We start from the raw sequence: 22168 nt of genomic DNA on the forward strand, positions 1-22168 counted from the left end.
AAGACCAATCATGGTTTTTTTCTAGTTTTGATTGAGAAGTTCTGTTTACATAGGGAAAGACCAGACCTGTAACTCAGAGCTAAAAAAGAGAATTGTACTGTGATGCCTGTTACGTATCAGGCTCCAGGCTGAGCACTGGAAAGAAACACATTGCCAGTCTTTCTGAAGCAACTGATTTTTCTGCCTTTGTGTAGGGTCTTCACCTCACTGAGTTACCGTAATTTTAAGTTGTTCACGTTATTAAGAAAGGCCTATTTTAACACTTTGACTTCAGTTAACTGAGCATGTTTTTAGAGTAGTCTGTATACAAATACAGACTGATGTATATCAAAGATACACATCAACAATGGTCATTCTACATAGTTGTAAGACTTGGTAGCAAAGTTTAAAACAGTGGATGGAGGTTTTCTTTAGTCTTTGCTCTTTTTTGGAAGTGTTGTTGCATGAACAGTGAATTCCCTATCATTCTACAAATGTCCTGTTCTAGTTCACCAGGAATTAAGTTAGGTAGCATTTATGCATAGTATTCAGTTGCTCCCTCTAAGTAACTTGTAGATAGGGTAAAGTCACCAGAGAAAAAATGAGATTGAGGCTCCTTTGCTATTTGAAATCACTTGATGAACACTTTCCAGGAACAGTGTGTTGAGGAACTTCAGAGTGTTTAAGTAATTGAACTTTGTGATTGTTTTCCTGTCAGTCCCATGGCACTTTCTAACCGGGGGATACCCTTTTTTAAATACCAAACTACTGCTGTGTTGGTCAAAATTGAAGCAGTCCACTAACTTAACCAAATAGCAGTTGTTCCACTTTCTGCCAAACATTAAGTTTAAAATACCTTTCTCCCCCTGCTATCCCCAGTTCCCAAGCATCTATATGTAAGAAGCAAAAAGCTAGGCTTAGAACAGTTAGAACCAAGCTGCCAGCTTTGACCAAAAACTCTAGAACTGTTTGCAGTCTGTTGGCATGCACATATCACTGAATCTGGACAGTTCTACACTATAGATGTAGAAGAAACAGTTGTTACTAGCTTATTGTAGATGACCACTGGCATATGTGAAGTGCATAGTGATCTAGAGAGGAAACTCAACCTTGTGCTGCAGTAGTATCAGTGGTCTGCATGAAAGTGCAGTTCCTCAGAAGACCTTGGGCTCCAATACTTCCCTCTCCTCAAACTTTTACCACTTCTATTTGTCCACAGTGATGTGACTTGCTAAAGTAGGATTCTGGTTTGGAAAATCCATAGGGGCAACATTGTGGAACTACTGAGTCTTCTAGCTTTAACACAGAACCTGGCTGCTGTTCCTAGGAAACATGAGCAAGTTGGAGGAATAAGTGATAGCAGTGAGAGTGAGGGGTCCATCAGTCTGTGGCTTGGCTTTATAAGAAAGGTTCTAGCTCATGCTTTTAATGCAGTGTTTTTGCAGGAGCGCATTAAAAATTGCTGTGATGGAAAATCTGCCTTGTTCCACTTGCTATAAGTTCAGCTTTTTGGTAACTCTGGCAATGTTATCTGTGTGGTTTGATTTTTTTCATTTGTTCATTTTTTCCCCATCTGACCTGCAGGAGGAAGTGATGTCTTTAGTCCCACTGTAGTTGTGGAAAAAGAGGAAAAATCTGCAAGACAGAGCACAGAGAAAACTTGTAAACAGCCTGGCAAGGTTGTTCTCTTTGACGATGATGATGATGATGACTTCTTTGTGGGGGCAACTAAAAAGCCTCCAGATTCAGGTACTTCTATTACATATGCAGTGGAAGATTAAACATTAAAGGTCATCAGAATTCAAACTGATAGAAACCGATGAGTTACAAAGTTCAAATCTACATCACTGCTACTTCTTCTTGGGCTTTTTCGGGTTTTTTGGGCTTTTTTTTTCTTTGTTGTTATCATTGGCATTTCTAGTCCACAAAGCAGTGTGGAACTAGTATATTTGTACATGCTCTCCACCAACTTTCCTCTCTTAAGATGCTCCTTCTATCGCTAGGGCTTGAATCAGGGAAAGGATACAGAATTTATTCACACAGCCTTGAGCCCTCTTCCCAGCACACTCTATTGACAGGCTCTAGGTCTTTAGAGGTGCCAAGCCAATATGGCTTTACCCCAGTGCTTGTTGACTGCATTCTCTGTCAGCAGTGCACTCAGGTAGGTGTTTCTCTTTGAGAGCTTGTCTTGCTATTTCTCTTAAAGACTCCTAGTATTATTAATCTTCAAGAAGGGAGCATGTTATCTTTGGAAACTCTTACATCTTCTCTTATTCAGTAGCGTCTGTTCTGGTTTTGTCATTCCTTGTTTGTTTGTCATCCTAATGCAGTCAAGCCCACAGCTGACCTTTTTGATGATGATGAAGAAGGTGACTTATTTAAGGAAAAACCTGACATTCCTCATGTGGTTGCTGGCACAACTAAAGGAACAGAAAGCCATAGGGAAACAGTCATGGAAAAAAAGGTAATGACATATAAGTAGATTGTATGGCTAAGGTTTTAGGAAAAATGACTACTGCATCTGAAGTCATCTTTACATGTACAACACTATGGAAGTGCCATATTTGTGAAATAGAACTAGGTACATAGGATCTTCCATGACCCAAGTGCTTCAGGGTCCATAAATGTCTTTTGCCTCTCAAACTTCAGATTTATTGGAGATTTTTTCTTGTGCAGAGAGTAATTGGAGAAATCTTATTCAGGTGGGATTGAAATGAAAGCAGAATAAGAAGCCTCTGATATTAAAAAAAATGTTTATGGCTGAAATGGGATCAGTCTGATTTAAGAACCTTTGTTGTCACAGTTCTATGCTCTGAAGGCTATCTGCTGATGGCAACTTAACTGGTAACTCACTGCTTCTATGTATTGTGGGAGAGGAAGGTGGATGTCACAGTTCTACCTAAGCATGTACAGTACTTGGTGTGTTTAAAAAGCTGCTTTCCAGCAGAAAGCTTCGAAGTTGTAGAAAGCTCTAAGTGCTGTTCTGAGGACACATTTACAAAGATATGTGAGCGTCCTCATGCCCATTCCACTTTGATTTTCAGAGAAGTACTACTTGAGGAAAGTAGTAGTGCTGGTTTTTAACTCCATGGCAGACATTATTCATTTTATGCATATTTGCTGTCCGGTTGAGCATAATGAGCTACCATGACTCTTGTCCTCTCTGGATTGAGGAGCACTTGTTTCATTTAACTTGCAAGGGGGCCTGACATGAGCTGCTGAATGTCTTTTCCTGCTGAGAAGGATGGTAGTAGGAGAGGAGGTCTGTGGTAAGACTTGCAAGTCACTTACACAGCTGTAGCTATATGTGAGGAACTCAGCACATGGGTTTTGGATTTCAGCCCATGAATTGTATTCTGTGCCTTCAACTGCTGGTGCATTACCAGCAGCATGCCTGCTAGAGAGGGTAATATGATGTGCCTGCACATGGATGCTCATGCAGTGTCTTTATTTATCCTAAAGAGTCAACAGCTGTCTGCAGGTGAGGACTTCAAGTCTTTATCTGAAACACCTCCAAGAAAACAGAAGGGGCTCTTCTCTGATGAGGAGGATTCTGAAGTGAGTAACCCTTTAATAATTCCCTTCAGAAATTTCATGATCTGAGTCACCCTGACTTCAGTTCACTTGTATCTGGGGGCTCATTTTTCATCTGTAGGACAGGGAACCCTGGCATCCATGCATCTACTTCCAACCATAATGAAAGTTCCTTCCTTCTCCAAAAGTGAAATCTCTGGCATTGTTTTCTGTATCTTCAGAAAGTTAAATTTGTGTGGTGTGTACTGTCATAAATTGAAGGCCTGAAGAGGGAAAAGAGCAGTAAATAAAGAATCGCAAAAGAATTCATATATTTAGTCTTGCATCCTTGACTTCCAGCTACCAATTAATCTGCAAAGGTGAGGGAAATCCCTATAGAGCTTCATATGATTGGCACATCTGAAAAAGACAGTCTTTCTGTATTTCATAGGCACACTTCTTTAAATGGGACAGTTGTTTTTCCTTTTAAAAGTTCTTAAAAGTATAGCACTGCTTTGCAAAGTGACATTTCTTTGGTTTGCACAGGACTTGTTTTCATCAAGTAAAACTGTGAAATCCAAAGCTGCATCTCTCCCCACGAGCAAGTCTATGACAAAAGCTCCACTGTCCTTGTTTGATGATGATGGAGAGGTAAGTACCACTTCCTGATAACTGCCTGTGTATGGGAATGGTTCTGCACAACCTATTGCAATGCAGCAGGAAATATTCAGAAGTTTGTAAATGGAGCACTATATTAGAGCGCTAAATCGACCTTGCGTTGCGTAGCAGTTCTGAGTATGTGGACAGCATAATGGAGGAGAGCCATAGCAGGGACTCCTATGAGTTCTTGCTGTCGTAGTATTCTGCAGTTGGTCCATATCATATGAAGGATATTATCCACCCTTTGTTGATAGGACTAGAGAGCACTAAGCAATCAAATGAATAGAAACTTTAGGAAACTGTTTTATCGTGGTCTGTGACACCAAGCCACATGGATAACTTTTTACTTGTCTCGTGGCATGGCTGGTAAATTCCTTTTTTCCTTGCTTTTCAGTGTGCAATAATTGTGGCTGCTAGTGTAGAAACTGAGGTTGGAGCACAGTTTGTGCAAGAACAAATAACAGAATTGAGTTAGTGTGTGCTTTTTTACATATTTTACCCTTTTCTCCTTCCCACACACCTTTCAAAGACTTTCAGCTCTGGTCCTTCAGCCTGCATGGTGAGTTAACTTATCCTATAGTCTTAACCTGAGGCACAAAGAAGGCCTGCTCAGACCTATAAGATAGAGAACTTCTGGAAACTCAAGATAAAGGTTTCTTGTTCAAGATGGAGCTGCTTCCAGCTCACCGTTCTGAATAAGGGCTGTTCAGAAGTGGCTGTGAGGATAGCAAAGGTTCTGTCATGGATCTGAAGTTTAAATTGAGTGGAGAAGAGCATAAATATGCGTTAAGTGATGAAGTCAACATATACTTTTGCATATTCTGAAGCCTATATAATAATCTGCATAAGTCTCTTTAGGTGAGAAGTCCTAGTTCTTGCCCTGTCCTTTCAGAATAGGATTTGTTTGCTATGTCATTATGTGAATGTAGAAACAATGCCCCATTGTGTCAGCTGCTGTGCAACAAAATTGCTGGGTGGTGGTTTTTGGTTGCTGCTGAAGCATTATGGTGGAGAATCCATAGGCCAAAACCAGACTGTGTGCTTACAAGTTCCTGGCATATCAAATGCTCTGGATTTTCCTGTACCAGAATACTGTATCACACTTGAAATTGTCTTCAAAAAGGCTTCACAAAACACTGTGTCTTTAACCTAATCATCTGGAAAGCGAGTTGGTGGTGTCTGGCATGCTGATGACTTCTCGGTGACCTTTTTGTTGTGGCTTTGCTTTTTGATGTTAAAAAAAAAAATGTACTTATTTTAAGGATATCTTTGGTGTGGTACCTGCCAACAAGCAACAGGAAAATGCTCCGGAAGAGAAAGCCAAACAGTCAAAGCCACTCAAGAAAACCTCCAGCTTATTATTCAGCAGCGATGAGGAGGTACTGAGGAGTAAGATTTGGTTGAAAGGGATTACTGGCTTGATGCTGAGCAAAGCATAAAACCGTTGAGATGAGAACCACACTCAAACTCTGCTGTGTCCATGTGCCATGCCCAGTGCAATCCTGTGACTTGTCTGCAGCTGAGAAAGCTGTTCTTGGCATGAATTATCTCAGGATTTAGGTAACAGAAGTCACATGGAAGAGAAAATCTGTATTTGCAATGTAATTTATAGAAAGATCAATAGTAAAAGTAGGCTGCTGCAAAAAAGTATGGGAGAGAAAAACAAGATTACTGTTCTTTATTTTCTGCAGAGAAGCTTTAGAAGTTCTAGATAGATATGTGGTTAGTTTTGGTTTCAATTTTTGTGTTTGGGATTTTTTGGGTTTTGGGGTGGGTTTGTGTGTTGTTTTTTCTGTGTTTTTTTTTCTTTTTTAATCTAGGAATGGGAAAAACTGAAAAATCAACTAAGATTCCCATGGAGCAGGCCTCTTCTGGCGATAGATTAGCTGTGGTCCTGCTTCTAAAATGAAAGCTAAAGAGACACGAAATAAATTAAACTTGTCTGGATAGTCTCCGAATTAATGTGCATGAATAGGATCCAGACTCTTCCTATCCTTCTCATCCCCCAAAACTACTCTTTTGTGTAGACCTGATGATTTTTATTACCTGCCCTGTCATTGCTTGCTGGATACTAGTGATATCTCTTGATGCATTTTTATCTTAATGTAGGATAAACCAAATGCATATTTTTGCCATGCCTGTAGTCCCTTTCAGAAAGGGGATGAACAAACCATTTGAAATTATGGGAATAAGAAAAAACACAATCCACAAAACTCTCCCAACCCTAGAAATGTTTAGGTTTAATGTAGATTTTAGACTTACTCAGTGGGTAGGCTTGATAAAGTGCTAGATCTTGGAGGTGGGAAGTACCGTGTTTGAAAGTTGAGGAATTAAAGAGTGAAGCATCGTGCACTCTAATAATGAAGTGTCTTGAGCATGGGTGCTATGTTTCTCCTTGTTTTGTTTGGGGTTATGTTTATGTTGGTGGTTTGGGGTTTTTGTTCATTTGAGTTCTCTTGGTTGGTTTTGGTTTGGTTAGTTTTTTTTTTTTTTGTCGCCTGTTTTTTTTTACCTCATACATCAAACTTGCTACTTAACCTGTTTCAAAACATGTTCTACTAGGTGACCTTATTCGTGAGACAGCAAGTTGACACTGACTTGAGTTTTCGGTAACAATTGTAACAGCAAGGTGTGTGTACTCTGTTTTACTGGGTAAATGCGAAAAGGTGGCCAGGCCCTCTGCGGAGTCTGAGCAATATTAGATTGCAGTAGCTAACAGAAAGGCAGGACCATAAATTGGTAGAGAGACAGAAGGACTGCCAAGGTGATAGGGTTATTTCCCATGTAGAGAAGATGGGAAAGTTTCTTTGACCAATACAATAAGAACCTTAAGCATTCTTTGTTTTTAAGGAGCACTGGAATGTCTCCAAGCCAGCAAAACTTCCTTCTGAAGATGACCGAAAAGAGGACCCCACAAAACCTGCTAGCACTGTCAGTCAGGCTAAACCTATGAAGAAAACAAGCCTCTTTGAGGAAGAGGATGAGGAGGATTTATTTGCAATCACTAAAGAGAGGTGAGAGTCTTGGGAGGAGAGAGAAAGTGGGATCATTTTTTCAGAACAGTCTGCAGTGCCCTCAAAACTGGGCAGACACAGGCATATTGAAAGTGTTGTTCCTTGCTACTGCTGCTGAGGAGTAGAGGTGTATGAGTATTAACGGGCAGGGCTGGTTTCTTTTGCCTCTTTTGTATATCTACTGGATCATTGTCCTTGCCACCACCCAAATGGGCTATCCATTTCTATGCCTGCAATGTAAAATTCTCTTCATTCATTTTTATCTTTGCTTCTGCAGAAAGCTGTGCAGACAGGAATGGAGGGGGTGGAAGAATTGTTATGAGGAAGCAGAGCCCTGAATCTGGGACCACTTGCTGCAAGTGATTGTCCTAAATGATAAGTTTAAACAGATGTAGTAGGTAGCCTCTGAAACTTCTGCACTGACTCTTCTACTTTCTCATCTCTCGTGTTGCAGCCAAAGAAAGCCACAGAAGATAACACTGTTGTTTGAAAGATGAAGCTAATATGAAGAATTTCTCTTCAGCTCCCAATCACACCTACTTCCTTCAGCTGCTAAGACTGCAGTTGGGTATCTCCACCTTATTTTAAAAACTAGTGTGGAAACACATAGTCACTTTTCTAGTCCATCTTTCTTGTTAGGTACTAAACGTAAATCTAACTTGTTTTGGCCAGTGGTACTTCTAGCAAATTAGGAATGGAAACAAATCAGGCTGAGCCCTTACATGTGAAACTTCTTAATACCATCAGCCAAATAGAGATTTCAATTTTTTCTTGACTAGTCCTAAATTTGTTTGGTTTATGCTAAATTCCCTTCCTAGGATGTTTTGAAAGCTCTCAACTACAGAATACCATCAAAAAGAAGCTAGGGCTTCACCCTTTATGTCACCTTGTTCTAAGCTGATTCAGATGTGTCTACAGGCTTCATACTGACCTGAGGGTGTTTATGCTCTTACAAACTCAACCTCTATTGTAGTGCCTGTTTGGTTGTGCTTTGAAATTGAGAGTTGAAGTTGCAAAAGCTTAATGCAGCTATATCTGTAGTGGAAGTTCCTGTATGTGTGTGTGCTGTCCTCCTCTGTCCTTTGCCTCTCTGTGTACCAGGCAAACAGTTGTAATGGCCCATAATGGTAACAGACAGCATTCACAGAGCATCCAATTTAGGCTTGTAACTGCTTTGCTTTTTTTTTTTTAATTGTTCCTTAAACCACACTCAAGAGCGTAGAACTAAAAATCAAAACAGAATGGTCCATGGAAGGAAAGTATAAGTCAAGCATGTTGCAAATGTCCTGGACCCCTGCAGAAGGCAAACAAACTCTGCTATCCCACAGCGGTATATGCTTCTCACATACTCACTGATTATGTGTCACCAACATTCTCTTAATTTTGCAGGAGAAAGTAGAACCACTTCAAGCACCACCTTTATTTAATGAAGAAGAAAAAGAGGGAAAGGATGAGCTGACAGATAAAGTAGCAAAGTCTAACCAGGTAGAAGATACATTGTGGTGTCCAGAAGAGCCTGGAGCAGTTCCTGTGCCTACAACAGATGCTGCAGGGCAAGAAGCAAAGGAAAAAGTGAGGGATTTTTCTTCTGTTAACCCGCAGTTTGTTAAATGTTCAGTGTTACAAAATAATTATAAATCTAACAGTGCTTCTCTGGGACAGATTTTTTTGGCTTTTTTTTCTGGATTGCCTGTTTTATTGCCAAGGAGAGGATGACTCTGTCTTCATTTAGCAAAATTGCTTGTCCAAGAGAACTGGTTTGGTTTGGGGTGGGGGCAAAATCTATTTTGTTTTTCATCTAGAGTGGGTTGGGTAATCTTCATTCACATGAACAGAGCTATCTTTTATAAGATACTGTATGCTTCAGCAAAACTGAATCCTGGACATGGTGTTACTGAGCAACTGGGGAATTACAAGCTGATAAATTTCCAGAGTAGTTATGCTTTGCACTTTCCCGAGCACATTCAAGATTCTGATAGTGCTGCCTGCTCTAGAGAAACCCAAGATGCATGAACTTCGTACCTTGCTTAAAGCAGCCTTGTGATGCATGTGCAACCTAACACATGGATGAAGAGGAAACCTTATGCAGGACACTGTTTATCGACAGCACTACAGTGTAGGGTACAGGAGGAAACTTGTGTTTTCTTTCAGAACTATAAAGTGTGTTCTCTTCTTCATCAGCTGTTTCTTGCTAGTCTACATTTTGATATTCCATTTACATAGGAAAAATAAGTTTAATATAGCTGTTTTCTTGGTAATGGATTGCAGAACTCTGACCACTAGTGGCATTTAACCAAGAAAGCTTAGTGGGGTTTTGGTTAAAGAAACTAAACAACAGAGACTTACATGCTAATTTTAAAATTTGTTAATTTGCAGCCTTTTGCAGCAACATCCTTGGAGCCTGCCAGTGGTTCAGATCTGTTTGCTACATCACCACCAGCTCTGGAGAATGACATCAAGGCCCAGACTAAGAAAGTGCTAAGCTTGTTTGAGGAGGAAGAAGAGGAGAAACTCGAAGATGATGATGATGATGGCATTAAAAATGCACAGAAAGAAATTGGTGTGGTAAGTTTGGAAAAGTTCTCGAACGCTAAAAAATAGTATTTCTACCTTTAGTATTCTAGGCAAGGTTTTGGTTTTACCCTTCCTCCTCTTCATGTCATGGAGGCTAATCTTTCTCTGTTTCTGAACTTCCACATTCTAGGGCAAGAAATTATTCCTGCTCTTCCCCATGGTCATGAATCCCTTTGTACATTTTCTCCTTGCAGTAAATTGACAGCTTTTTGCTACATGCTATTAGGAAAAGAAATCCTGCTGCTGCTTGGATTTTGAGTCTGTTGTTATGCTACTGGACATTCAGTCAGGCTCTTAAGGGATGATCCTTCATTTGCATACAACCTGAGAAGATAACTGGGTAGTGAAATATTAATAGTGGCCTTTTAACTGGACATTCAGTGGGCCCTTTGCCAGGGTGCATACAGTGACCATGATTATAGAAATGCATTGCTTTTCATGTTCAAGCAGCTGGTAGAGGTTTGCCAGATAGTGGAGAACTGATAATATGATAGCTTTGACTGTCAACTCTTTCCTTTCACTAACAAATTTGAAAATACAAGTTCTTGCCAGAGGCTAGCAATATGTTTTGTTCATTGTGGAAGGATGTGCTTGCTTTAACAGGAGAATAGGGAATCTAGCAACAGTAATAACTTTGCAGACCTTCAACTTCATTTTTTTAAACTGATTTTACTTCATTCTTCTTTAAAAAGGTAGCATCAGAAGATAATTAACCGGGTTCTCTTCCTCTCATTTCTTTGTCCTGCACCCTCAGCTGAAAAATTCAAGGTGTAAAAGTCTTACTGAAATATAAACTTTACTGTATACCCATGGGAGCATACTGAAAGCCTTTTGTTCTTCTTTTTCTTACTCTCTTCCTTCTAATAAAATTTTACAGATAAATAGTAGCAGCTGGATATCAGGTCAACAGACAGATACATTTTGGTTAATGTTTTCTCATTAAATTGATTTGTGAACACATATATTGTAAGTTTTGCAGATTTGGCCAAGGTAAAATTTATAACTGGCAGTTAAAGTTCCTTTTTGGTTTTTTTTTTTGTTACTAGGGTCACAGTGTAGCCTTAGGTCACTTGTAACCTGTCACATCACTAAGCAGATAACCTTCTTTAAAGAGGAAGTTCTTCACTGTATGGACTTTTTTTCCTGTCCTTGCAGCCTTCTGAGAAAAGTACTTGGCCCAAAAGCACTGGAGTCTTTCAAGATGAAGAACTCCTCTTCAGTCACAAGCTTCAGAAAGACAATGATCCAGATGTTGACCTCTTTGCTAGCCCCAAGAAGTCGACAGTGAGTTCAAAGTTCTTCACTGAACCTGCTATTTAAAACCACTCTTGGAAGTGTGCAGCCTACCATTGTTCCTTGTCTGAACACAGTTTAGAAGTCTGTGATGGTTTGGGTGTTACCCGCCCCCCCACACTTTAGAAGGTACCCAACTAGTCTCATCCAGCTCTGGGAATATAAATGAAGCTATTTATTTACAGCTAGCACAATATACAAGCAGATATTTACAGTACATACAGTTATATACAGAAATATACAAGGTAAAAGTAATACAGAAACACAACACCCCTCCCAGAAACCTGAGTCCCCAGGAGGGGCTCTCAACCACCCCTGCACTTTCCCCCTGCCCCTCTCAACCTTACCCCAGTCCTAAAGAAGAATAGAAGTTCAGCCAGGAGGTTAAGAAGCAAAGGTAGTGGAAGGTGAGGTTAGGGAGATGCAGCTCAGTCAAAGCCCAGCCCAAGAGTGCCACAAAACGGTTATCTAATGTTTACTTTCTTCTTGTTCAGCAAGACTCTGAGGGAAGGAGACATCACCATTGTTTTCCTTTCATAGCCTACGATCTAGTTCTTCTCACCAAAACATTCTAGCCTGCTTCAAACTAGCACAAAGTCTTTGAGTTCCAGGGAGGGACAAGTGCTATTATCAGTTCAGATATTATGAGCTAAAGGAGTTGTGCTTTTGATCTGTGACACATCTTTTCTTTATTCTTTGTCTCTTTAGTCTGCAAATTGTATCCTGAAGCCATCTTCTGGAGGAGGACTTTTTGGGGACGACGATGAGGATGATCTCTTCAGTACCTCAAAACCAAACCTTCTGGTATCTTTTCCTCTAGTGTAAATCGCTTATATAAAATGTTGGAGATAAATAGATAAATGCATGGAATTTTTTTTTTCTTCCATACGGATTGCCACAAGAAATTAAGTGACTTTATATCTTTTTGAGGTAATAGAAGTGGACATTGTGGCCTTGAAGACATGGGGAACAAACAGATGCATTAGACCTACCAAAGCTAGGATGCGAGGATTGGTTTTTCTTCCAGCCCTGGGACTGGTTTAGATGTAGGAGAACACACCTGAGCAGAAACCAGAGTAGTAAAGTTTATATTGTTATGTTGTTTAATTGTTTGGTTTGCTAATATTACTTCCCTGTAGTTCATGCATGTAGTTCCTAGGTAATTAAAGTTTCTGCACATTGATTTGATTTAAGATGATGGGTGCAATATTAAAATCCTCGTGATCAGTGGATTGGTTTTAGAGGGTAAGCAGCTGCAGTGATGAACTAGACTGCATTGTAGGTATTCAAAGTCAAACATGCATGCTAAACTGCTACTCTAAACGTGTTTAGCTTAATTAAATTGAAGCCAACTTGTACTTTTGTCTGTTTTCATAACTGGAAGTTAAGATAGAAAACTGGCAACAGTTCCTGGAAACTGTTTCTTTGAAGACTGGTCTTAAGTAATTAGTGCTTGGCAGCTATATATGGAACCTGTTTGCTTGAAAACATAAAAATAGCAGTGTTCCTTAGCTAGCTTTGTGCTTTTATGTTCCATGCTGTCCTGTGCATGAAGAAATATGTATACATTTTGAATTTTACTGAAACTCGCATCATTTTATCATTAGCATAGACAGAAAAGGTTGAGGTAAGCTAAAGAAATGGAGGAGTGGAAGGCCCGTGTCATTGCAGATCTAAAAGGCCATGCCTGCTGTGTACTCTAGAGTTGAAAAATGTGGCTAGTTTTCAGATACAAGAGAGATTTTAAAAAGCTTTGCTTTTACAGTTTTTTGCTTTGCAGACCATGTTTTTTACCCAGTTCAGATTGACTTGTGCTCTTAATGCTTTCAGAAAATAGCTGAGAAGAAAACATCCAACGCCAGTACTAGTCCACCCTTGGAGAACAGTAACCTTCTGGAAAATGCTTTAAATGCCAAACAAGATGAAGTTCCGAAAGCAGTAACTACAGAGGCAAGTACTTAAATATTTTGCCTGGAACAGCATGCAAAGAAAAAGGAGATGTAACATTATGTTTTCACTAAGTCTATCAAAAAGATCAAAACTAATGCCTGAATTAACTGGCTGCAAAGCAACAATGCATGGCCAAACTTGTCTTTGTGTATCAGAAGGTACAGTTACTAGCCAGAAGTTTAAATGTATTGACACAGTGTTTTATTCATTGTCCACACACTTGTAAGGGCAAAGTTCCAGACAGTAAAGAATTTTGCCTCCGGTCCCATTGAACTGAAAATGGGTGGTTCGCTTGTCTCTGAAATGTGAGTGTCTGTTACAGTGAGTGTGATCTTTGAAGTATCGGTAGGCTTTCTCAGGACATCAGGGCATGTCGCACAGATCTGTGCCTATTAAAAATCTTATTCTTGTGACTTTATGGTGAGCAAACAAGACTCCTACTCTTGTCCTTAACCAATGGTCTCTGGGAGAGGCAGTCTGGATCTTAATTCTGTTTTGTGCTTTACCAGAGCTGCCTGTTGGATTTTCATCTTTTCATTGTGAGGAGTGGGTGTTGTTTTTTTCTTCCCTGGGCTGAGGAACACGGAGCAAATGTGTAGGGCTAGCTAATTAGCTTGTCTTCCCTTATGGTGAAGTATTCCTTGAAGTGCTGAACCACACTCACCTTCTCCCTTTTTTTTTTTGTGTGTGTGTGTCTGTGTGTTACTACTGACAGCCTGCTGTAGGAATGATCTCAGCCTTTCTGAGGTTCAGCTGAACAGCACAGGCATTTAAGGAGAGAACAATCCTCTCAGACACTAGAATTCCTCTGTCATGCTATCATGACCCCCAAATCAGTGCCATAATGCTTGCAGAGTCTCAGTTACTTAAACATGGCTGAAGGAGCTCCAACTGCCAACAGCAGTGTACAGCCTAGCTCACAGGAATATGAAAACTACAGTCTTATGGAAAGCAAGCCCTGGGAAGAGTACTTCAGCTGATTTGGTTCATCCCCAAATCCTGGAATTCATCAAACTCTTCAGATCAAACGGCTACCCTTACTCTTTCAGTCCTGACTTATTTCTGGCATTGTTGGCCTGCTTTCTATAGAGTACTCACTTCTCTAAAGCTGTTCTCCTTGGAGGCTGAGACATACTATTTATATTTTTTTTTCCCTTTTGGCTTCCTTGTGGTCTTCACTGAAGTCTGTGGCCTTTTTATGGCCAGTCAGAAAGAGAAGAATTAGTTGTATCATGATCTGTCAACATGATTTCAGATGATCTTATGGGAGGAACTAAGCAAGGAGGGAGGGCAGCTGTCAGTTTGATTTGAGAGGTGTATGACCTGAAGAAAAGGGAAGTTGAATTACTATGACAAAGTATAATAGGGAGTAGAAGGAGGCTGGAATGAATGTTGTAATAAAGATGGGACTATAGCCTTTGAGGTACTGAAGCTGAAATTTGAGTGACCATAACTCTGTCAGTAAAATGTGGTGGTGTCAAGATATCTTCAGAAGAAATGGGTAAGCAGTGAGCTGCTTTGTTTAGATGTATTAAAATGCAAACTATGGTCTGGTTGATAATAACTTGTCCACTTGTTTAATCCAGTGTAATTTTGTGCAGAAATCTACAGGTCCTGTTCCCACTAAAACCAAAGAGCCCTCGTCTCGGATTGGAAAGCTACAAGTAATTAACTTTACTGGCTATTTGACTGTCAAAAAAAAATTCCTTGCCTCACTGATGGCTCTCCCAGAAACAAAATCTTTTTACTTTCCTGCTTTACTCTTGCATTTTTTTTCAGATGGTGTATTTTCTGCTATTTTTTCTGCATTGCATGTTTAATATTATTTCTTCCTCCTGTTTCAGACCTGAATCTGCACAGCACTTTTACTCTATATAGGGGCAGAGGGAGGGCTCCTCTTTGACCTTCTATTCTTCTCAGCTCTATTTTAAATACTTCTAGAGACTCTTAGGGCTTTGGGGCTCTGGTTATGTCTTCTTTTGACATGAAATGACTAATTACTGTCTACATCACAGTATCACTCTTAATGTCCTCAGACAGGGTATCGAGCTGCATAAGTGTTTGGTTTGACATAATGTAGACACACTGTTCCTGAAGCTCTTACACAAAATAAGTGTGTAGGTGCAAGAAAGGTCAGATACTTGTGGAAGTAGAAATCAAATGTCTACATATGCTAGTTCTCGCTGTTTCTCTGGAGCCATGCTTGCTCTTGAGTGATATTAATGTAATCTCTTTCTGTGTATGCTTTTGTTTTCTTTTTTTTATAGGCTAACTTAGCTATTAACCCTGCAGCCTTACTACCTGGTGCAATGCCTAAAGTCTCCAATGTAAAGTCCCCCTTACCAGTTCTGGACACTCCATTGCATGAGCCTAAGGATGTACAGAACAATGAAGGCTTCTCTGCTGCAGGAAACACTGAAGAGCTAGGTGTAAGCTTTGATCAGCCCATGCAAGCGGATACCTTGCACAGTGCCAATAAGGTAACCTTGGTATTTAGGAGAATAGAAAAGGGCATTAAAAACAGTCTGTCCTCATGCAGGAATCTATGCTTCCATGTGTAAATCCTGCTAACAGTGTGGTCTATCTGAATGAATGAACGGAGCTGCAGAAATCTAATCCCCTCTCACTTCTGCAGACCATTAAAGAGAAAGTTAAGCCTACTGCATTCTTAGATCTGTAAGATGCTTATGCATGTACCTAATTCTGTGCCTTTTAAAGACATGTGTATGTTCCCCAAATACAGTGTTTTTTCCTATAGGTTAAAGATATTTTAGCATAGCATCTTGTCCTGTTCCAGGAAACACCAACCTGAAGAATCACTGAAAAGGCGTCCCTCCAGGCTAACTATAAAATGTTACAGATAGCTGTTTTGGTGTGATGTCAAGAACACATCACTGCTGTAGCCTGACCGTTACTTCCTCTGTGGATAAAAACATGATGTTGTCCTGAATTGTCACTCTCAATTTTTTTTCAAACAAAACCTTTAATTTTAAAGAAAAAATCCACACAAAAACATCAGCCTAATGCATTACCATGTAGGCATGGTTGTTTCCAATAGTGGCATGTCATTCACAACAAACAATACCCTCTATCATGATACTTTTGAATGGATAGACTCGTAAAGGAATGGAGCTCCTGTAGCTATACATGGTCAGTCTTGAATCTTCATTTTGGCATACTGATGATGCATGTTTGTTTACAGAAGTAATCTGAGAAGAAGTATCTCAGTAACTATACAGTGAATGTTTTTTTCTGTCTCAGGTTACATGTTTCAATTTTGGCATGTCTTTGTTTCTTGAAGTTTGAGTGGTAGATACATGCAATGTACTTTTTTTTCAGTATTCTGGCTTTTGTTTCATGGAGCATGTATGTCCCTCCCATCATAATTTTCCTGGTTTTCAGCCATTCTCTGATCAGTACAGCCCCACACTCTGATGGCAGATGTGTGTCTACAATGATTCTGACAAAAGCACACATCTCCTTTAAGCTGTTGTTACAGCATATCCATCCAGATTTTCATCGTACTCCAACACAGTCCATTAACCAAAGGGAAGAGGAGGTTTTTGCCTGATCTCTTTCCTACCCTGTTGTGACTACTCCTATCGATGTGGAATATGGGCAGATGCTGTAATGGAAACCTCGCAGTGGGTCATCTTTAAAAGTGGCAATGAGCTGCACAGGCTAGGCATAAAATGTAACTTAATGGAAAACATGAATAGTCATGTTCTTGGACAGACTAACTACCACATAAGCCCCTGGATTAGCATGTTGTTGGACTGACTTAGTATTACTTAAAGCAGAGAAGTTAGAGTGGCTTGCTGTCCTGTGTTTGGGACCATCTACTTGCAAGTGCTGTTGCTTTGTACCTAATTCCAGCTGCTGCGAAATGACTACAGGGCAGCAAATCAAAATTGTTGGGGTTTATTTTTCTGTACTTCACTGCAAAACTGCTCCAAGCTTAAATGTCCCACTTGCCCATTCTGGAGGGGAGAACACCGAGCTAGTGATGGATGGTTCCTTGGGTGCTTCACCCTGTAACCTGAATCAATGACTGCTTAGCATTCCTTGCTCAAGATTCACAACTGAGCATTTGTTTAATGTTCATGTAGCTGTTTATGTCACTGGGTTGTAACTTAACTAGAGCTGTCAGCGAAACTGGTAGTTAACTCGGTTTCAGTGTGCTAGTAAGAAATAGGTTATGCATGTTAATTTCAGTGTTATGATGGTAGAACTGTTACAAAGCAATATTATAACGAATCATAACCTGTTTTCTGAGAAGTGTGTGGAGTTCTTCCTTGTGTGTGACCCTGCTCTGCGTTTTATTCTTCTTGCTGACCAGGATCAAAGTTACAGGAAAACGAGAGACCTCCAAGCGAACAGCCCCGCCGTCTAGCTGCCCAAGAGACTGAAGAGAGTAAGGAAGTGACAGTGCTAAAGAATTGCTGTTCTCTCTACCAAAGCAGACATCAACAGTAAACTTAAAGGAGCCTCTTGCTACTGAAGCAGAGTCCAAAGTAAACAGCGTTCTCTCTGGCTTGTCTCTACCAGCCCATGACAGTGTTGTGTCTGTTGGTCTAAACAAACTCCTTTCTCCAGGAATCCACCGACCCAAGGGGATGAGCTGTTTGAATCAGAAGACCTTTTGCAAGCAGCAAAAGATCAGCTGCACAATCAAATTAAAAGAGGGAATGCCAGACAGTGTGGCCAACAAACCCATCAAGGGCAGGGAGAAAAAGCCTGATCTGTCTGTGCTAGGTGATCAGGACAATAATGATCTCTCCACCTGTACAGCAAATGTCTTCAACAAAGAAGCAGCCCTATACTATTTTGGAGGAAGAGGAGAGACTCTCTCTTCACCTATCAGAAAACTGCGAAAAAGGAATTGAAGTCTGCTGTCCGCAAGCGTGTCAACCCTACTTGCCCAGATATCTTTGAGGTAATAGCTATGCCTGCCACCTTGGCCTTTTGACACCCAGGGCCTTTTGCAGACTCTGCAAGCCTAACACACAGGCTTAATGGAGGCTCTTGAGTAGGATGGAGTATGCAGGATAGATATTGAAGGTAAATTGCTGATCATTCCTCTGCTACTAGGGCAAGTAGAAAGACCTCTGTTCACCTCCTGATTAGAAAGAGTGGAGTAAAAGTTGCAGCTTAACAACAAAGCAGGTACATCACTGAATGTGCTGTGACAACATAGCTATGATTATGACTTTTTTCAGAGTAATCAAGTATTTTATTCTTAACTGTTAGCTGTCTGTTCAAGGCATAGCAGTTCAAATAACTTCTTCCAAAAAGTATTAAAGTTGGCAGGGCTGGAGCAGCTGCTACAAGCGTCTGTGTCTGTATTTGACCTGCACACAGTCCTACACCAAGGCACTTCTGCCAGGTTCCTCTGCAGGGAAATAATATAACTATTCTTTTACAGTATGCTCTGTGTTAATGATCTCTATGTTTTGCTCCAAGGATGATATATTTGCTACTGAAGCAACTAAACCAATAAACAAAGCAAAAGAGAAAATGCCAGAGACTAACTTGTTTGATGATAACATTGATATTTTTGCTGATCTCACCGTAAAACCAAAAGAAAAGAAAAAGGTGGAACAAAAATCCATATTTGATGATGATATGGGTAAGTGTTTAATGTCTGACTGCTAATCCCCATAATGTTAGGAAGAGTTGCATTCACTGGAGATGTTTTAAGACCTTTTGCATTCTTTAAGTTCTTAACTGCTCTGAAATCTCTGGTAAAGTGCTGGTCACTTTTGGTTTTTAACTTTGAATGAGAACTTTTAAAATTTGTAGAGCTAGCATGACATTTAAATAGTTTAGGAGAGCATGTACAATTGGTTCTGAGTGGGAATAGTTTTTCTGTAGGGATTTCTCAACTGTGGAAATTAGAAAACTTCTTGTGATTGGGAGTTAAGACACTAGTTGTTACTATCTTTGAGGGTACACACTCTGTTTTAATTTGAGCTTCATTTTTTTCAACTGAATTACTGTTGTGAAGAAATTAGCTTATCTTCTACACCACCTTCACTATTGTGTTGACTGCTTTGGAGCCCTTAAGAGTTTGTTTACATCCATTTTATACTCTAATTCATAAATACTACACCTGAGAGCAAATGTTTGTCCTATATAATTTGATCAAAATAGCATGTGGTATCATGAAATGATGCAAAGCATACTCCTTTCTGGTTCATCAGTGGAGATACTGAAGTAATTTGATCACCAACTGTGTCTCTTTGTTCTCAGGTTCTTCATCCTTTACAGCTTTCTTTGGGATTGCAAGTATTTCTATCCTCTAGTGACAGAAACATTGCCTTCTCTAGCTTTGATTTTTGTGCGTCGTTCTTTCTAACCTATTGAATTTGAATTCAATCGCTGGCATTCCACCTGATCAAATAACCTGGCTGAAGTTTGTAAATTTGGTCAGAAAATTATCGGAGAATGAATATTTTGGAGTTCCCAAAACCACCTCCATTGATTATTAAAAAAATAAGGACTTGAACTTTTTCAGGCAAAATATTTGAAATATATTTCGGATGCTCAAAATGTCTTATTTTAATAATTGATGTGTTCTTTATGTAGCCTATAGGAAAAAATAAATCCAGACCTCTTGTGTATAAAACAAAACAAACACCAAACAACCCTGTAACAAACAAACAAAACCCAACCCCAAAAAAACAAACAACAACAAAAAAGCAAACAACATACCAACAACAACCACAAAAGTTCAAGTCCTCTTGGCAAATTTTCCACAACAATACCTGTTTTTTGGTGATACAGATTGTTGTTTTGGCACCACATCTGATCTTACTCCCTATGGCATCTACAGCACCGTGTATCTGATAGACTACTCTAGAGTGTTGACTGGTTGTTGGTGCAGCCATAGGGTATGCACTCCTTAGGTGCCCATAGCTATGGATCTCCAGAACACCACAAGGAGCACAGAGAGGGTACCCTGAGAGTGAGGATGCTCTGCTGGCAGTAGAGTAGTACAACTGATACTTGACTATGCATTGGCTTCAGTGACCATGGTAGCAGATTATCAGGACTGTACATTGTTGTCTTGGGAGATGCTTCCTGCTGCAAATAAAACATTACCTGGGTGCAGCTTAAGGGGCAGGAGTTGGCAAGTGGAGGCTGCAGGCTGCTTTCCTGTATCCTACCACAGCTTCTTAACCACTATTCACCACCTTTGCCTTAGGCCTCATGGTGGCAATATTGGAAAAAATCTTTACCTCTCAGCCTCCTTAGCAATCTTATAGCTGATAACACAAGAATCTTGAGGTCATCTCTGCCAGCCTGCAAAATGGTGACAGAACTTTCTTGTGTGTTGACAAATACTGTTTTCCACGGCCAAAACTTTCTACTACTTAAGCCTTGTTATAAAATGGGAGTAATACCTCTGCTGCATATGGCACCCCACTGTACTTCCCCTCTGCCGTAAAGCTAACCCATGTGATAGCTTCTTGCTTTGGACTTATGCCAGCAGAGGATTACGTGTTTTACTCCTTTCTAAACTGCTCTTGGTGCTGAAATGCTGTCTGGATTATTCCTGTGTAATCCCTGTGACTGGCACAGCTGCAAACACGTACTGGAGTGGAAGAAATAGCACGAGAGAAAGCCAAGCACATTGTGATATGCTACTTGGGTGCTTGGCCTCTACTTAAGTATACGATGCATGCTGAAGGCTGAAATACTAATATTCATACACTGGACTAGTAGATGATTATTAACCTCCATATAAAATGTGCATTTTTTATAATAGGAACTAGCAAGTACCACCTTTTCTGAATTTGTTGGCAACAACCTCACAGCTCTTGGATGTCTCAGGTTCCTGAGACACTATGCTCTAGATCAAAGGAATGTTATCTGGCACTTGAACGATGGAATTTATTATAGAGCTTTAGTTTAGTACTTCTCAAATGCTTGTGAGAGCTTGAACATGTTATAAAATACAAGTATTATGCTGCTCTACTGAGAAGTATTCCTAATTTGTTTTACAGCTAACAGCTCTCACATATGTCCTTACAAATGCATCTAGAATCATAAGCAGCAGGAAAGCATTTATTTATCACAGAGTGTCCTTGGCAGTCACTGCTGTGTGCTGGAGACTTATGTGCAATGTTACTTCTGTTTGGCAGTTGCTTCACATTTAAAATATATTTTTTATTATTTTTTCTCCTTTAGATGATATCTTCTCTAGCAGCCAAGTCAAGATACCCGCTCCCAGAAGCCGATCTTCCCAAGCAGCCTCAGAAGCAAAATTGGAAAGCAAGAAAGCAGACACTAAGCACATTTGATGACCCTCTGATGCCTTTGGAAGCCAGTAGCCAAGGGGGAGAGTGTTGCAGAGAGGAGGCCTTTTTTGTGTCCTGTCCAGTTTCTAATGCTCTGGATTCTCTCATCTAGTACAGCTGAAATGGGATGGCCGTGGATATTTAAATGAGAGTACCTATTTAAAATGGTTAGTATTCTCTTGTACTCTAACTGTGCTAAATTATATTATTTTTAAAAAATGACAGTACCCTTCTGCTATCTGTTTGCCCAGATAAATACAGCCTGTGCAATAACTGCAATGACATAATCTATTATACAAAATATAGTTTTATTGAGCGGATCTACAGAGAAAATAATTGATGAATAGTAAATGGAGTCTGTTAAACCAGAGCTGTCTGTATGTCTTACTTCCTCTTTACCACCTGCTAATGATGTCAGCATCGTGACAACCACTTGCTAAGGACATCAGCATCATGTTTTGAAGACAACTGCCATGCCTTGTCTGGGTCAGTTGCCAATCTACTGAGATAACGTTAGCATAAGGGCAGTTTCTCTTATGAGGTGCAGCTTCTCTTCTATAATGAAGCAGTAAACAAATCGTAGTGCAGGATGTGCCAACAGACAGAGATAAGGTATTTCATATTGGCTGCTGAGGTCTATAAAAATAAATACAGTTAAAACTTCTCTGCCAGAAATATGTTACCAATGAGCACCTAGTGCTCCATGAAAATAACAGAAACCTAACACTGTCTTCTCTTCAAGTTGTAAGCCACTAAATGAGATTTCTCACCTGCCTGAATTTGCCAAAGTTTGGAAATTTCACTTTCCAAGAAATATTTTCCATGCTTGCTAATCTGGAAATGGCCAAACATACATACATACCTTAGTGCAGAGATAAGCTT

The 22168-nt window shown here is 40.0% G+C and overlaps 1 protein-coding gene across 1 annotated transcript in view; it reads left to right on the forward strand.

The window, feature by feature from the left end:
- LOC135176122 (WASH complex subunit 2A-like) overlaps nt 1-21385 on the forward strand; it is a 33480-nt gene extending 12095 nt beyond the window's left edge. The window contains 23 exon segments of the mRNA XM_064144796.1: nt 1564-1728; nt 2310-2443; nt 3442-3537; nt 4039-4143; nt 5415-5531; nt 7003-7166; nt 7621-7731; nt 8555-8738; nt 9543-9731; nt 10896-11024; nt 11742-11837; nt 12864-12983; nt 14585-14647; nt 15251-15463; nt 16098-16101; nt 17323-17403; nt 17406-17547; nt 17580-17634; nt 17636-17760; nt 17762-17825; nt 17827-17919; nt 18447-18612; nt 21177-21385. Of these exon segments, the coding sequence (XP_064000866.1) occupies nt 1564-1728; nt 2310-2443; nt 3442-3537; nt 4039-4143; nt 5415-5531; nt 7003-7166; nt 7621-7731; nt 8555-8738; nt 9543-9731; nt 10896-11024; nt 11742-11837; nt 12864-12983; nt 14585-14647; nt 15251-15463; nt 16098-16101; nt 17323-17403; nt 17406-17547; nt 17580-17634; nt 17636-17760; nt 17762-17825; nt 17827-17919; nt 18447-18612; nt 21177-21289 (2729 nt within the window). The 3' untranslated portion in view covers nt 21290-21385.
- The last annotated feature ends 783 nt before the right edge of the window (nt 21386-22168 follow it).

This window comes from Pogoniulus pusillus, chromosome 6 (genome assembly GCF_015220805.1).
Source record: "Pogoniulus pusillus isolate bPogPus1 chromosome 6, bPogPus1.pri, whole genome shotgun sequence".
Taxonomy (NCBI): domain Eukaryota; kingdom Metazoa; phylum Chordata; class Aves; order Piciformes; family Lybiidae; genus Pogoniulus; species Pogoniulus pusillus.